Raw genomic sequence first — 17,678 nt, forward strand, 5'->3', positions numbered from 1 at the left:
AAAAATATGCTTGCTGGGTGAAAGGTGCTATCATCATCATACTTATAATGACTTGATTTTGGTCAAATGTAAGAACAATGAAACAATAAACACAAAAATATCCTGCAAAATCATCCCACAAACACACACGAGACGAGTTATAGAACGTGCATCCATTAGAATACAACAGAGTTCAACCAGCCTTGAAACCGCAAGGATCTATCCTGACTGTAAGTGGATTTTAGCTCCCGACAGATAGTCAAAATGTGTTATTGTAGTCCAATAACAGCTACCGCCTTATTCATTCTTTATATTTATTAACCTTTATATGAAACAAACAAACAAAAACCCCACAGATTTTCAGACAGTAAAAAAAATGGATCTGACCATGCACTTTAAGAATCCTGTCAAAGGTATTTTTCCATCCCCCATATCTAAATTTTTGAAAAAAAATTAAGCCCGGTTTCAAAATCTTATGCTTTACTATTGTTGCTTATTAATACAGTAGTTACATTTTATTTATCGCCGTACAAGTTCCTCAGAATCCACTTATAGATTCCGATTCACAGATTGAAATCTATTGGTCCCAAACTTGGAAAGAGCAGATTCCAGCCGAGCCGATACCATTAAGAGTTTTCCTATCTTCGAATTCATTGGACATGTCAGGAAATACGATTTTAAAGTTTATTTCTGAGGACCAGGGGTTCTGGCAGGACAGGTCCCTTCTACATCTTGCCATCTTTGTAGAGTAACTATACTGGGCATGAAATCATTTCATGTCTTGCAATTTGAAATCTAAAGTTTTAATTTTTGTTTCCAAGATCAATTTTTGTTAGCTGATATATACAGAGGATACTTTCAGGATACATTTAAATATTAGTTTGGAAACTGGTATAAGCAGACCATTGACGACCACATATATTCCTATTTTTCGTATTCTGACATGTCATGGGAATAAGAAGGACCCAGTCCGAGCCCACCACTTAACAAGGGGTGGCACAGCACATGCCCGATTCGGCCCTATTTTTGGGTAGGGGCAAAAGGGAGAGCAAGATGGCTGACCCAGAGCCACACCCAAAGGGGTATTATATTTTAAACTAGCGCTTGGTGTAAATTTCAAGGGCACTGATTGGAGGCCTTACCTGGGCTTACAACAGGCGAAAAAAAAAAAGCCACACCCGCGGCCCAAGGTCATTCCCTCCTTCCTCGGAGGCCCCGCCCTCCCCCTGGTAGGTTCGGCACAGATTAGACTATTGTACTTCCTGTTTCACTACTGATGATGTTGTTCTTGTTGGAGTTTTTTGTTTTGTGTGTTGACCTTTTCTATTGTCACAGCTGGTGGTCACCCAAGCTGGTTGGGGCTGTTTTTGTATTAGCAAGCACACTACTTAATTTTCACCCAGCGGTGAGAATTAGTGATGCAATTCTGGGCACCTGCTGGATCCTTACTGGATTCATTAAGCCCAGCTGGAATGGCGGGGTGGCAAGTGGGTAGCACTTTCTGGTTGGTTCAATTTCTGTTAAAGTGATGTTTAATCCTTATCCCAGCTCGGGTACTGATGGAATTTATTATACAATAAATGAAGCTGCAGCCTGTTAATTACCAACTACAGTGTGACTGTTTCTAATTTGTTCATGCTCTGCCTTGTCAATATTTGTATGGTATTTGAACTGTCTACTAATTCACATGGAGTGGGAACGGATAGGGATATAAGCGCTGGGGTGTTTCATATAACTTACATGGGTTGGGGGGGGGGGGGGTAGGCTAGACTTGAGAGGTAAAAGCAGTTGCTGCTCCCATCTTATAGTGAATATATAAACTACCAATACAAGAATCCGCTCAGAATAGCAGACAACTACCAGCGCTGCTTCGCAGATTTTTAGGTATTTGGTTAACTATTTTAAGTTTATAAACCAAAATCCCAGCCACAAACTGACCAATCTCAGTGTATGCAGAAAAAAAATATTAAGATCATAGTATTATTTAAAGCAATTTAAACGTTAAAACAATTTCGTAGCTAACACATCAGCTAGACCCCCCCCCCCCCCCCCCCCAAATGCTGAAAGTTGTGCCAGGGCTGTAAAGTTGTGTCGTAGAACAGGCAACAGCGAAAGTTAGCTCTAGCTTGTGGAACTTAACCATTTCCCCCTGACTGCAACAAGTCACTTATCTTCTCTGCCTCAGCTATAACAAGTACAACTGGCTATTAATGGTGTTTTGCACATTTGAAATCTGTCCCGCAGATCAGCAATCAAAATTTGCGGTCATACTTTTCTCGCTGGTGGTGGCTACGTGTTAACTCTGTGAGACACTGTAATTATAAAATCCCATAGGCATTCTTATACAGGAGGAAACTTACTGTGTTCTTATTTCAGTTCAATGAACAGAGTAAAATTGCATTTTGCAGTCGGTGTACGGTTAAAAAAACCGGATCCTTACGTTTCTGATGTCTTCTTTGCTCCTCTGGTAACGCACTACATGTAGCCAATTTTATTTATTTATTTAAAAGATTTCTAGTCCGCACATTTACCATTCTGAGCGGAGAACAACTTACACAAATAATCACAATTCCACATACCATAAAATCACAAACGTACATAAAATAGAACCGAAAACTGCTGATCTGAGAATTTTCAAAATAAAAATACCCATAAGGCAGGAATGTTAAATTCAAGAAACAAAACATTTTTGAGATTCACACAATAGAATTCTGTTGGTCTTCGCCTGGGATGGCCTTAGACAAGAAGTTACCCCCTTCGGGGTGTAAAGCTTAAAAGTAATCAAGCCGAAGTGGGGGTAACCTACAGACGTCACTGTAGTGACCAAAACGGACCCTGTTACAGGACACTGGATGTTCTTCCGTTCCTTTAATTGAAAACATTGCAAAGTACAAACAATTCTCCTACCTAGATATGCCAGTTACCTTCCTTAATTCAAGAACCCCCCCCCCCCCCCCCCCCATATTAGGATGATACCAACCATTAAGATACATTATTTGGAACAGCTTGGAAAAAAAAGTCTATCATCAGTAGCCCATCGACTCTCTTCTGGGATTAGAAAAAAGGACCACAAGCCCTCAGGCATGGTGAGGAAATGAAATAGGGAGTAGACAAAGTTACTTCACCCCATTAAGAATAATCTAAGATAAGTTATTACTAATAGTTTCACATATGACTCGTGACGAAGAGAACTCTTCATTTTTCCCCTTACAGAGTTTGGAGGACACCTGAGGAAGCTCCTCAAAGCACAGAGAGAACTTTCACTTAGACAAAGTCACTTCCTGCAATTATCCTAAGCTCATTCTCCCTTTTTAACCCAGATCAGGTGTCACCTAATCACCTAAGGGGGAACTCTCTCTAGTAACCGGTCTCTGTCATTTCCAAGTTAAAGCCCAAAGTACTAATAAAGTTATATTCAGCACCCAAAAATCAAACATATTCTATGCCATGAGAGATGTACAAGAAAGAAAAGGTAAAATTTCAGAAAACTGACGGCTAGTGAGGGCAGATAAAGAGGAAAATGGCCCAGTGTTGTAACTGGCACTCCATGAAGGTAACTCCCATGGCTTCTGTTTAGGGCCGGCAGGAAGATTTTATCAAATCTGTTTTTTTGAGGCAACTTAATTTGTGTTTACTTTCTACCTTTGCCATTCTCATTAAGCAAAAAGATTGCCACTCAAAATTCAGTAAATAACGTAGTAAAGAAAGATAACTGGATTTGAAAAAAAGAAAATGTGAATTAAATATAACCATATTTCTGGAACACGGAATGGCCTACTTTGTGCCCCGTGTTTTTTTAAAATATAAAAAAAAACCTTTTATTTTCTGGAATATTTTAGTACACAACATTATCGCGAGCTACCTGTATTCTTTTCAGAGGGCACAATCAGTCCAATTATATTAAAAAAAAAAAATAACCACAAACCTTGAAGAAAAAAATTATTTAAAATATCCAGCTATCATATTTTGCAGAATAAATCAAATAATTTCAATTGGGGATTCCAGCTACAGACCAAAATTAAGGAATTAATTTCCTCAAACAAAAACTATCCCAGCCACAAAATCAGAAAGTATATTTTAGGGCAAGAAAATGAAGTGAAAAAGTGTTACTGGCTTAGGGAAATGAACAGACACATTAGAAATAGTGAACCAGCAATTCTTATACCCTTCGCAATGAATAAAATGGTAACTGTAAACCATATAAGTGTGCACTAACAATGTCATTAGATGAGGAAGAAACTATAAAATACATCCCAGTCACCTATTTAAATAAAACCGGTCTCTTCTGTCCCATAGGAGGGACGGCAAAGGAAGACTAGAAAGACTTTCCCCATTAAATTAAGCTACACCCGCTCCCTGTAATATCTGTGCAGCCTTGCAAAAAGCAGACCTGGTGGGTTTTCCCTTCCTTTTTATGCCAAAAAGATACAGATCTTTAAATACTGAAATATTCTAATAGGATTTGGATGGAAACAAGAAAGAAGAAAAGCAATATAAGAAAATACACATTTCCAGCCTGCCGAGGAAAGTTTAAGTCTGCACAATACCCTAACGTGTATAGATTTGGAAAGATAAAACAAAATCAAATCATTTTCAAGATTTTGTCAATTAGGAATAACAATGACTGCTCCTGTTAATGTTCAAGTGTTTCTACAGCTTTAGTTCTTTTGGTCACAAAACCTTATGGGCCAAGAGAAGGCAACAAGGTGAAGAAAAGTAATTCCTGCACACACATCAACCATCCCACCTAGAAACCAATAGCATATTGTACAAAAGACAACTCTTGGGGAAGGGGCAGGTTTGAGCGCCATGTCACATCATAGAAGTCCTGTATATCTAAAAAGAATTACAGCATAATTAAAGGTATTTATCATTTCTGAAAAAGTCCTCTCCCAGAATACTCATTTCTCCATTATTCATCACACATGAAAAAATACAAATTCCCTTTATTCTGATAGCGAGTATCTCTTGTTTCTCAGTAGCAATACTGTACCTTTTCTGATCTGATTATTATTATTATTAAGAATTTTATTTGTTTTAGGAGAGAACAGATATGCCAGTTTTTAAATAAAATTAAACGTTCTCTCTGTAGTAGGGAAAAAACAACTTCCAAGCCAAGAGTAGGTGGAAAGCATCTGGCATCCATAGTATCCCCTCCAACGTACCATAACAAATCACGATGACGACCAATCACCTTCCCTGCAGCCCTCCCCCCCCCCCCGTAAAAAAATACAGTAACAAAGTCGGATACATACTCTGACCCTCTTCTCCTAGAAACAACAACAGCAGGCACTTACGTTGATCCTCCACAAAACTACTGAAGGTAATCATATTATCCCACAGCAAATAAATGAAACACAAAATATATGTGCATAACATTCACCTCTTTATTGGCAACCAATACTGATGAAATTCCGTTTCTCAGAGAATCATCTGTTCTCAAAACAAACCCCAAGTGGCACACAACTGCAAGACCAAAAAGCTACCGATCTCTCTACATAAATATACTTCCCACAGGGGAATTATTTCCAAATCTATCCAGGATTAAGTCTAAAATAAAATAGGCCACGTCGGCAGGCCTTAGTACACAAACCAAGAGCCAATACGTATTCATTTAATCTAGTATCTATAATTTAGTTCTAAAACACAGGGTTTTTTTTTCTCAATTCCACATGAAGCAAATGAATAAAAAAAAAAAAACATGTTGAAAATGGGCGGGTTTCCTTCGCTGTGCAGCAACAGATCACCTGCATGCACGCCAATATTGCAACCCTTAAAATAAATGTCAAAACCGTTAAGAGGAGAATCTCCCACTGAAATGCACTGTAGTAAAGATACTTTTAGCAGGGTCACAGTATAAAAGGGTATCAATTGGAACTGGCAACTCTGTGCCCATTCTCCCGAGCTCTAAAAATTACTATAATCAATAGAGGTCGGCTGGCAGCTGAGTTGGACTTCCATCGCTCTGGAAGTGGAAATTCGGCTTTTATAGGGAATGTTTAGCCCAACTTCTTGTAGGTCTGATTAAAGTTAGTCCTAACACCAGAGTTGGATTTAGAAGCTCCCAAGGAGCCTTCCTGGGTGCCACACGACCTCCTCCTATACGGAGAGTGAACAGATACGGGCATCCTTTTCCCTGCTTCCGCAGACTGCGAAAACTCTATTTCTATTTCTTCCCTAGTCATTTTTTTCTATCTGCCTCAGTTCCAACGATAAAGCATCCATATCCTCTCTGCAGTGAGTTGCTGAGATAAGACATTCTGCTTCCAGTTTTGGAAGAATGCAGTTACACGTTCTCACCCTTTAGGCTCCCCCTCCCCAGGCCTCCACGTTTTTCTGTGCAGTGAAACCATCCCTGCGCCACTAAATCACCTACTAATCCCAGCATTTACTTAGTAAATCAACGAGAAAAATGCCTTACGTTGCACAGGCAGACCAAGAATCTCTGGGAGCCCCTTAAGAGAACCTTCTGTAGACAGTGCTGAGCTTTGCATCATTTCATTAAACTAGAAAGGAAAAAATAAACAAAAAATATATATAAATAAAAAATCTAAAGTCTGGTCGGGTGCGTTCAGAAAAGCTTGAAGTTCTTCTGCCTTAAGCCAGCTTTTGTTTGAAATTCCCTGGCTTGCCTTTTTTAATGGTGCTATCCCGGGTTACTAATCCTGGGTTAAGTGACGCTGCAGCAGCTCCTTCGGCCGGTGGTGTGCTGACCGCTGAAGCAGTTTGATTCATTCACACTGCAGGAGCGTCCGTGACGTCACATACCGCAGGGAGGCCCCGCCCGTCAGCCAATCCTGTTGAGCTCTTCTGGATAGAGTGGGAGGGGGCGTCAGTGCGAGTCAACAACCAAAGCAAGGCAAGGAAAACAAGATGGGGCGGGGCCACGCTCAGCTCCTCCTTTGCTCCGACAGGCCATAAATGCAGCAGCAGGTGGCTCCGGGATACTCTAGGTCCGCTGGCCCGTGGCACAGCAGCCCATACGTCACAGACTGAGAATAGCCTTTCTTGCAACCTAATAATCTATTTTTTCCAGAAATGATTCTTCTTTTCTTTGACTATTTTCCATTTGCTTTAAAGTTTTCACTTTCTCGGCATTAGTCCCCCATCACTCACGCTCAGTTCCTTTTCTGGCTCTCAGCTGTCTCTAATACTAAGTCAAGAAATCGGAACTTTCTTTGCTAAAGGAGTTTCTTATTGGTGGTGGTGGCGTGGTTTCAACTTTATCGCATTCTTAGTTTAAGATACATTTCTTGGGCGTTCAAACATAGATATATTTTAATTTGGGATCTGAAAAGGAGGAGTGGTTAGGGTAGTGGACTCTGGTCCTGGGGAACTGAGTTCAATTCCCACGTCAGGCACAGGCAGCTCCTTGTGACTCTGGACAAATCACTTAACCCTCCATTGCCTCAGGTACAAATAAGTACCTGTATATAATATGTAAGCCGCATTGAGCCTGCCATGAGTGGGAAAGTGCGGGGTACAAATGTAACAACAACAAAAAAAGGCAGGACAATTTAAAATCATAAAATTGAAGATTTGCTCAACTGGAGTTTTCGGTTGACCCTGCCTCCTCCTCTCTGATCTGGCAACCGATTAGTTTACCAGTACCCCAGCTTTTACAAGTTTGGGACACATCTTGATCATTCTCATTTACAGACAGAAAAATCGAGTCACTTTTCTAGAGTTTATTCTAAAGTTAAAGTATATGTGCGTTTCTGAGAGTGCAAGGGCACGTGCTTGTATAAGGTTAGGAAGACTATAATGATTAAAGTGTCAGGTGATCAAGTTCGTCTGGTAATTCCAGAAATCTGTGGTCGCATATATGCAGTTTATTTTTGTTGACAAAAACTGTATTGGGATTTTTAGATTTTGCAATAAAAGCAAGTCCATTTCCATTGGTGCCCTCAATACAGGTTATCAATACTTACAGTAAAAGGAATCTTCAGTTACAGCCCGAGGAAACATTAGCTAAATAAAATGAAATAAAGCAGTCCTCGAGATATACTTGGTTTGATTGACTTGAAAAATATTAAGAATATTTATTTCTAGTCACGTATTTTTTTACAATGTAATTTTTGACATGATCCTTTACAACAAATCGGAAAACAAACAAAACAAAAATGTAGCGTGTAGTAACAATAACCCCCAGTGAGAGAGCAGTTAGTGATGTAGCCACAGATTGTTTAATTATGCTAAAGAAATGTCTTAAGATTTTCTCAATCTTGTATAATAAGAATATTTTGTAAGTTCTAAACAAAAGGTTGATTTCCGCTTAACAAATCCTAAGTGCAACTCTTCCTCAGCATTTACTCAGCCCCGGAAGAGTGTTCTGCAGACTGAATTCTGAAAATAAAATTCGTTAACAATTGCGGAAAATACATTGTTCTGCTTCACAATAAAATGCACAAGTTAGGGCTTAATAGTGAATACAAGAACAGCGAGCTCTAATGCAAACCAGAATTCATTCATATTTTAAGTGAAAGGGTTTCCAGAACATTTTCCTATATCAGTTAGTCGTAATAAATTTGGGGAAAAATCATGGACTCTTCACGGGGGGAGGGGAATGCCCCATGTCAGAAAAGCGTGTTTAAAAAAAAAAGTCATGAACCTGCCTTTGTGGAGGAACTAAAATACCACCAGTTTGCCTTAGTTTATTCCTCAGGAACAGCAAATTGACAAAAGGAGACAAAAAGCCCCTCAAGTGTAAGACCTGCTGACCAGAAAGTGCATACCATGATCCAGATGTGGTATTACCCATTTTGTGAAGCTGCTTCAGAACATGCCTGGCCCCTCCCCCTTAGGAAAATAGCACCTTTCTATATTTCCTACTGTTTATATCCTCCCTTCATCTATAATTTAACATTTATTAAAACATGAAAATAATACTACTTTAAACAAATTTTATGTCTACAAAGTTAGTCTACAATGAGGTGGTTAGAGCACTGACGGAAAAATCAGGAGAAGTCTTGGCATGTAACCCGATATCATTTCAGTTTTGTAGCCTTGGGCCTCTTCTTGTCCTATTGTAATTGGGTAATAAACGTATTTTTCCTTCTTCCCCTCAATCATTCGAAATCTTTGTACATAGTTTAAGAATCATACATGTGCTGCCAAGTCATCCATCCCTGAAGTGGCTGCATATATTTTTCTGAAATATCAATTTGTTAAATGTACTCCTGGTAGATGAAGATTGCTACAAAAAAATCTCTTTCTCCATTAAGGAAGTCAGCAGAGAGGAGCAGTAATCAACAAATTACTAAATCCTTCCAGGAACGAACTGTTGTAAAAAAAAAAAAAAGCAAAGTAAAAGTAACAAAAAAAAATTACGGAAAACTTGGACAAATATCACTGAGAATATAGAAGATTAGAAGAAAGAAGAAAACTGTGTGTTCCCAGATATAACCATAACTTACTTACAAATTGTGTGTTCCATTATTTGCAGCAGCAACCAAAACTCAGCCTTCCCGAACCATCCTTAACTGCATCTCAACAAAACATGACACATTTTGCACACTATCTGTTCGACATAATGGCAATCACAGGTTACATCGTCGAATAGTCTAGGGCTGTCTATGATTCTCTCTTCGCTCTTGTTTTGTTCTATGTGAGCGAGGCATTCTGACTCCTAGTTCACATCAACCAATCAGATCCAGTGTTTGTGTGAGTTACTTTGATACACCTGTTTGTAGTTCTGCTCAGAAATTGCAAGAAACTGTAATGGAATCGCAGAAGAATTTCAGGATCTAAGAAATAAACCTATAAAGTGCAATTGATACAAGGTATGCATTGCCACTCACTAGGGGTACCTTTTTAAATACTAATGAGCACGTAATAAGGTGTTTTCTCATACACACGCTTTGCTTTGCAAAGTTTTCTGTAATTGGCATTCACCTGACAAAGAAAAGGGAGCCACCCATCTACAGGAATTGTTGCAGGCATTTTTCGGTCATCTTTATCTGTACCATAGTGGTAACAGACCATGTTGACCTGTAACTGAAAACCAGAATGACAATTCCTTTTATTTGTTTGACCTTTGCCAGAAATGTTAAATACTGCAAGCATTACGAGGTCCTTTTCTTGATCGTTTCAGAGTTTACTTTTAGCACGTTTCAATATTTTGGAAAAACCTCATCATTTGTACGACATGGGAGCTGTCCAGGTAATAGTGCTGAACAGCAGTGAAACGCCTCTGGAGCCGCTGTTAAAAACACACAATAACAATAACAACAACAACAACAACAAAACCCTTCCACAACATTTCTTTAACTTTCCACTTCCCAAGAAATGTGTTTTAAATTTAATAAACCCCCATTTTTATTGGTCATTTCTGTTTGTTTTACTTTTAATTGATTGCTAAAAGTTTGTTATATCTAGTTAAGCAGCGGATGGTAGAGATGAAGTGATTTAATCCAAAAAGTCAGAGACGGGGGTCTAAAGCTTGGTGTGGCTAGAATGAGGCTAATGGGAAGGGAGACAGCTGCACCAGGAACTCTCTTCAGCTTAGGGACTTAGACCACGAATCAAAAGAGAGCGCACTGGCTTACACAAAACATCATCCTGGAACAGGAGTGCTAATCTTAAGAAAGCCAGGCACATTCTAGCAAGCCTAATGCATTTTCTCCATTATTTTAAACATTCTTCTCAAGTCTGAATAGGTGTTACTGTTGTTGACCTGCAGCTTTTTAGCTTGTGCTTCCATCCTGTACCAGGTTACAGGGCAGCACTGTAACTTAAAATTATTTGTATTATTAGAATATTGGATCCGTTGAGGCAACAAGACCTAAACACTTCTTTACAACCTTTGGACTAAGGAAAAGCTTTCAGCTATAGTATATCTGTGCTGGATAGAGTATACAATATCTGACACTTGGCTGCGGAGTGGGGGAGAAAATGCACATTGTTGCCTATCCAAATTTTAATTGGTTAAGGCAAGACTCAGGGTGAAAACTTGGCACTCAGGGTTGAGACTAGCACTAATGGATTTCACCTTAGAGATTTTTGGAAGCCTTTAATTATTCAAGGAACACCTGCAACTAGAATTATCAAGATTTATTAAAACCAAGGACATGTGAACCAGACCATGTGTCAGAGCTGGAGTTACATAGTTCAGTGGTAATACCTACATGCATGTTCCAAGCAAATGTCTAACCCTCTAGCAATTATGATAAAAGTCATAGCATTCCTTACTGCAAGTGTGCTGGAATAGTCAGTAAAACTAATCAATAATAACCTGTGACATATCCTGGAGTCATCTCTGTACAAGGAGAAGTCACTGTGTCTCACTGATTGTCCATTACTTTTATATTTAAAACCATTTTTACAAGAAATATGATTAATGGTTTTACTTTCTTGGCCCTGATTAGGCATCTCTAGATCCTTGATACACCCTCAGAAAATATTATATGGCAGATCTGAATTAGATGATGAAACTGTAAAAATCCTAGTTGGAAAACTAGCTTTAGTAGTCCAGGTAGAAGCATAACTTTCACCTCTTTTCAGCTTCTTTTTCACTAAGATCAAACACAGGGTCTGAGGATGATGGCCCTTATTGGTTGGTTGACTGAGATTAGGAACTTGTACAATCTGGGGGTTTAACACCTTGCCACCTCATCCCACTTAGGATACAAAATCATTTGGACAATGGCTAAAGCAGGAGAATTAAAACTCCTAATTGTCTGGTATTATTTAGACCACTTTATGTCCAAAATTACTCTACTTCCTTTTTTGACAATCAAGCAGGTTCAAGAAACTAGTAAGAAAGTCAAACATCACTGAATGATCCAAAGGAAGAGCAGATAAAGGTTATGAGGTCCAGGAACCTCCTAGGAAGAAAAGTCATACTTCCTAATTTAGCTTCTAATCTGATGCAGGAATGGATTAAAGATAGTCAAGTCATAAGTACATAAGTATTGCCATACTGGGAAAGACCAACCAAAGGTCCATCAAGCCCAGCATCCTCTTTCCAACAGTGGCCAATCCAGATCACAAATACCTGGCAAGATCCCAAAAAAGTACTAAACATTTTATACTGCTTATCCCAGAAATAGTGGATTTTCCCCAAGTCCATTTAATAACAGTCTATGGACTTTTCCTTTAGGAAGCCGTCCAAACCTTTTTTAAACTCCGCTAAGCTAACCGCCTTTACCACATCTTATTAAAGATTTGCACCATTTTCTCCTGCACCATTTTCTCCTGCTTTCCGTATGATAGGAATAGCATTGGAAAGGTACACTGGTAGAGTGTTGGGGACTTTTTTTAAGAGAACAAAATCTAGGAGGTCTAGTAAGATACAGTAAGGGTCAGAATGGGAGAAAGATAGCAGAACCAATTATTTAAAGTGAATACAGGCATGGACAATTACAAGTGAATGTATATTAAATTAATTCTGTTACATTAATTATATAATTCATTATTTTGTTTGTTGGTAATAATCCTGCAAGCAGCATTCTCTATATATGTTAGCTTCAGTTCTGTATCTGGGAAAGTTTGATGTTGGATACAGGAAACGTGTGACTTCCTGTGACATTAGATCTCAGAAAAATGCAATGGTTGTACAAAGCGTTCAAAGAGCAATCTAATGCACAGGAGACAGGGCTTACAATCAAAGAAATGTATAAGTATACAGGTAATGTTCAGATAGCAACAATTGGTTGGAAAATTCATCAAAATTAAAGGGAGAGTACTATGTGGACATATACAATAGGCAGCCAATTAATCTAAAATGGCTCATAGGGACTCCCAGTCAAGTATATAAAAGGATTTTCTGTACTACAGCTTCTATTCATGCTTCATATCCTAACCCCATATACAAAAGGATTCTCTGTCTCCCATTCCTATTCTCTGTGCACAGCTTAGAAGAGGTTACTTTTTCCCACCAGTCGTCCAGCCCAATGCAAAAGCAGATCCTGCCCCCTGTACATACATATGTACATGCATATACACACACACATACGTACATACATACACACACCCCATACTTTTACACATATACGAGGAGGTTCTACATATGGTGCCTAAAAAATCCGCGAAAACATTTCCGACTAAGTGTATCCTATAAGCGGCACCTAGAATAAGGCATGGTATATAAAATACACTTATTCAATATCCCAGAGCCTAAAACTACGTGCCCCCATTTACACCAACAAATATGTGGCATAAATCATGGCACATAGATTTGGGTGCAAAGGGCCATATTCTATAACTACGCACATAAATTTCAAACGCCCACAAAATGCTCATTTCCCTGCCCATATCCACACGCCTTTTTGCCTGCACACATTAAAAGTTAGGCACATGGAGTTACAGAATATGTTTAGCGAGTTGTGCACGTAAATTCTAATTATTGCCAACTAGTGCTCATTATTGCCTGTTAAGTGCTGTTATCAATGCTAATTAGCTTATTAAGCCAATTAAGTAACACTCATTGTTATAGAATACACCTGGATTTGGGCATGGATATCTAGGTATGCAATAGAATCTGGGGGATAGGGCTAGAAAAAAAACACAGTGTTATTATTATGCCGTTGTATCGCTCCATGGTGCGACCGCACCTTGAGTATTGTGTTCAATTTTGGTCGCCACACCTCAAAAAAGACATAGTGGAATTGGAAAAGGTGCAGAGAAGGGAAACAAAGATGATACAGGGGATGGGACTATGATAGAGGTCTATAAGATAATGAGTGGAATAGAACGGGTTGATGTGGAGCATCTGTTTACGCTTTCCAAAAATACTAGGACAAGGGGGCATGCGATGAAGCTGCAGTATGGTAAATTTAAAACGAATTTGAGTAAATGTTTCTTCACTCAACGCGTAGTTAAACTCTGGAATTCGCTGCCGGAAAAGGTGGTTAAGGCGGTTAACTTAGTGGACTTCAAAAAACGGTTGGACGGCTTCCTGGAGGAAAAAGCCATAGAATGTTATTGAATGGACGAGGGAATACAGTATTTCTAGGATGGGCGGGACAAATTGCTTGTTCTTTTGGCCGCTGTCGGTGACAGGGTGCTGGGCTCGATGGACCCTTGGTCTGTCCCAGCATGGTGATGCTTATGTACTTATTCTATAAACCTTGCCTAACGTTAGGCGCTGTTTATAGAATACGTGTAGCGGCCATCTCATGACTAAAATTTAGGTGCTGGCATTTACGTCAACTAAACCCTGGTGTGAATGCCCATGTTGTATTTAGGTGCAGATCAGGCATATTCTATAACAGTTCACATAAATTTTCAGAATGTCCATTACCCACCCATGCCCTGCTATGGCCACACCCCCTTTGAGATAAACGCAATCTGATTTACGTGCATCACTTTATAGAATATGTTTAGTGAGTTATGCGCATAAATCCTAATTAGTCCCAATTGTTAACTTCCAATTATCGGCACTGATTGGTTTGTTAACCAATTAAGTTCCATACGCACATCGGCTACATGTGCTGATTTGCACACGGAACTTTAAAGTTGTCATTTATAGCATCTGGGGGATAATGTGTACTATACCAGTTTATTTTCCTAAAGCATGCTTATTGCAAAAATAACACATTTATTTTTTGTGGGCTTTTCATTTTAGGTTTTTGTAGGCAATATTAGCACACGAAACCTGCAGAAAAACTAAAAAGAAAAAGAAAAGGCCTTAAAAACAAAGGGGCTAATCTTGTAATTAATGCATCTTAGTAAAAATACACTGGTAGAGCGAGCTCGCTAGTTTGTGAAAATGATATAATCTGCACATTGTAGAGGAATATGGCACCTATAAGATCATGTATTCTATAATCGGCACCTAAAGTTAAGGCCCTGATTATAGAATATGCTCAGTTGATATTTCAGCACCTAAATCTATGTGCATCTATATACATCAAGGAAAACATGGCGTAAATCTCAGCCCGTAGATTTTGGTGCACTGGGCCATATTCTATAACTAGGTGCCTACATTTTGGAATGCCCACAAAATGCCCTTTTTCCCTGCCCATAACCATTCACCTTTTTGCCTGCATGAGTCAGAAGTTCAATGCACATTGTTACAGAATATGCTTAGTGAGTTGTGTGCCTAAATTCTAATCAGTGCCAATTAGTGCTCATTGCTTGTTTCGTGCTGTTATCAGCACCCATTAGCTAGTTAAGTTTGTTAAATTGTGCGCAATGTTATAGAATCTGCGCCGATTTCAGTGCCAATGTCTAGGTGTGCTATATAGGAGGAGATTTAAAAACACTATCAATCTACAATCCTCTGATACATATACTTTGAATTATTATTCTTACACCATATATATTCCTTTAGAGTAGGAGAAAAAGAAATCAGGGAATTCCCATATTGGCCTATGTTGTGAAAATCTCAGACTTCATAGTGTGGCCTCATCCTATTTTTAACTCTTCATATACATAGAGGTGCTCGTTTTAAGATGACCAGATCACTTACCAGCCAAACCGATTCCACTTTCCATATCAAACTATTGACTCTTCTGATTTAAAGCCAACAATTAAAAGCAATTCTGTTAATAGAAAATGATTCCTCTCAAGCTTGGTATTCAGGTCATTAGGCTCCAGGGTATTTAAGCAAAATATCCATCTTTGCTCCAACTGAACAACTGCTCATTTTGATTTTTTAATATGATCTATTGCAAAGCATGACCAAGATTCTAATATATATTGGCATGCAAGGCAATGTGCTTCTCGCTACCGTTTATTTAAGAAGTTGTGACGCTCTGTGATTCTCTATCACAAACTCCATGTAGTTTCAGCCACGAGTAGCTTTAAACATGGACGTAGAGATGGTAACTTTATAACACGTTGTCTAGGTTTGGAAGAGATGCAAGTATCTATTTTTAACCTATTTCATAAAGACACGTGGAGGGGCATAATCGAACATGAATGCCTATCTCCATGGGCGTCTATGTCCGAAAACGGGTACGTGAAGAGGCGGGACAGAAATTATTTTTGAAAAAATGGACGTTTTTCAGCTGGGCATTTGTTTTTTTAGCGATAATGGAAACTAAAAACGCCCAGCTCAAAAACGTCCTAATCCGAGCCATTTGGTCATGGGAGGGGCCAGGATTCGTAGTACACTGGCCCCCCTGATATGCCAGGACACCAACTGGGCACACTAGAGGTCAGTGCGGTGGACTTCAGAAACAGCTCCCACATGCATAGCTCCCTTACCACGGGTGCTGAGCACCCAACCCCCCTCCCCCAAAACCCACTACCCACAAATGTACAACACTACCATAGCTCTTAGGGGTGAAGGGGGCACCTACATGTGGGTACAGTGGGTTTTGGAGACCTCCCATTTACCAGCACAAGTGTTACAGGTAGGGGGGATGGGCCTGGGGCCACCTGGCTGAAGTGCAGTGCGGTACCCACTAAAAGTGCTCCAGGGACTTGCATACACGCAGGCCTCTAGGACTTGTTGCTGCTAAATAACATTGGCACACCAGTTGACACCTAAAGACTAATCTCTCCGAAAACGTCCTTTATTGGAATAAGCACGCTTACTCACAGTTAACTGCAGATCAGAGATTGTGCTCCACTGGCAACGAGTCTCGCTGGTACTGAGATTAGAAGTAGGTCAGAGCTGACAGAATGCTGTACAATGCCCTCTTTCAGCCACATTCAAGGGAAGAACTAAGTTCTCTAACGTGGCTAACAAGTGAAAGGGATCTACAACTGGCTTACAAAAATGGCCACTACCTCATGGACTACCGGAAACAAAACAGGGCACACTCTGACCCAGTAAGCAGGGGGAAAAGCACCATGGGAGTAGAGCCTACCAACTACCAACATCGTGAGCATTTGCCACAAGCTAGTGGAATCATGGAGCCCAATACCTTACACCCACCACAATGCATTGCTGATGTGACTCTGCAGTGCGCATAACAGAAAAGGTGTCACACTCACCCGAGAGCCACATCAGAACCAGGGAAAGGTTGTCAGAGGATAGAACACATTCTGCTGTCATAGAGGTGTGTACGGCATTTGAGGCTGGCATAGAGGCTGGAAAAAAGTTTTTAAAATGTTTTTTTTTTGGTGGGAGGGGGTTAGTGACCACTGGGGGAGTCCGGGGAGGTCATCCCCGATTCCCTTTGGTGGTCATTTGGGCAGTTGGGGCACTTTTTGGGGACTTGTTCATGAAAAAAAAGGGTCCAAAAAAGTGACCCAAAATCGCGGTCAAAACGCCTTTTTTTTCGATTATCAGCTAAAGACGCCCATCTCTCCTCAGCCGATAACCACGCCCCAGTTCCACCTTCACCACGCCTCCGACACGCCCCCGTCAACTTTACCCATTTCCGCGACGGATTGCAGTTGGAAATGCCCAAAATCGGCTTTCGATTATACCGATTTGGGCGCCCACGGGAGAAAGACGCCCATCTCCCGATTTGGGTCGCAATATAGGCGTTTTTCTCTTTCGATTATAAGCAGGTTAGGCAGTCATGTGACTTTATAACATACTAGGCGTAAGCTACCGGAAAACTTGGCTAGACTGAAGCTGCAGATGTTTACAATTGCTCAGGAGCAGGTATAAATGCCAGACCATAAAATAACTTGGAAAGCCAAAACCAAATGTTATCATATGGTGGGGAGCAAAATTTTCAGTACATAAAAAGTATATATGCCCAGTGCTCACCAATTTATTTTAAGATACTTAATTGAATCATTTATCAACCAGAAACACAACAAGATCAACACGAACATACAGTACCTATATCTCC

At 39.8% G+C, this 17,678-nt stretch overlaps 1 protein-coding gene across 1 annotated transcript in view; it reads right to left on the reverse strand.

The window, feature by feature from the left end:
• LHX4 (LIM homeobox 4) overlaps positions 1 to 6,476 on the reverse strand; it is a 122,877-nt gene extending 116,401 nt beyond the window's left edge. The window contains 1 exon segment of the mRNA XM_030206946.1: positions 6,401 to 6,476. Coding sequence (XP_030062806.1) covers positions 6,401 to 6,476 — 76 coding nt within the window.
• Between the last annotated feature and the right edge of the window lie 11,202 nt (positions 6,477 to 17,678).

This window comes from Microcaecilia unicolor, chromosome 6 (genome assembly GCF_901765095.1).
Source record: "Microcaecilia unicolor chromosome 6, aMicUni1.1, whole genome shotgun sequence".
Lineage (NCBI taxonomy): Eukaryota > Metazoa > Chordata > Amphibia > Gymnophiona > Siphonopidae > Microcaecilia > Microcaecilia unicolor.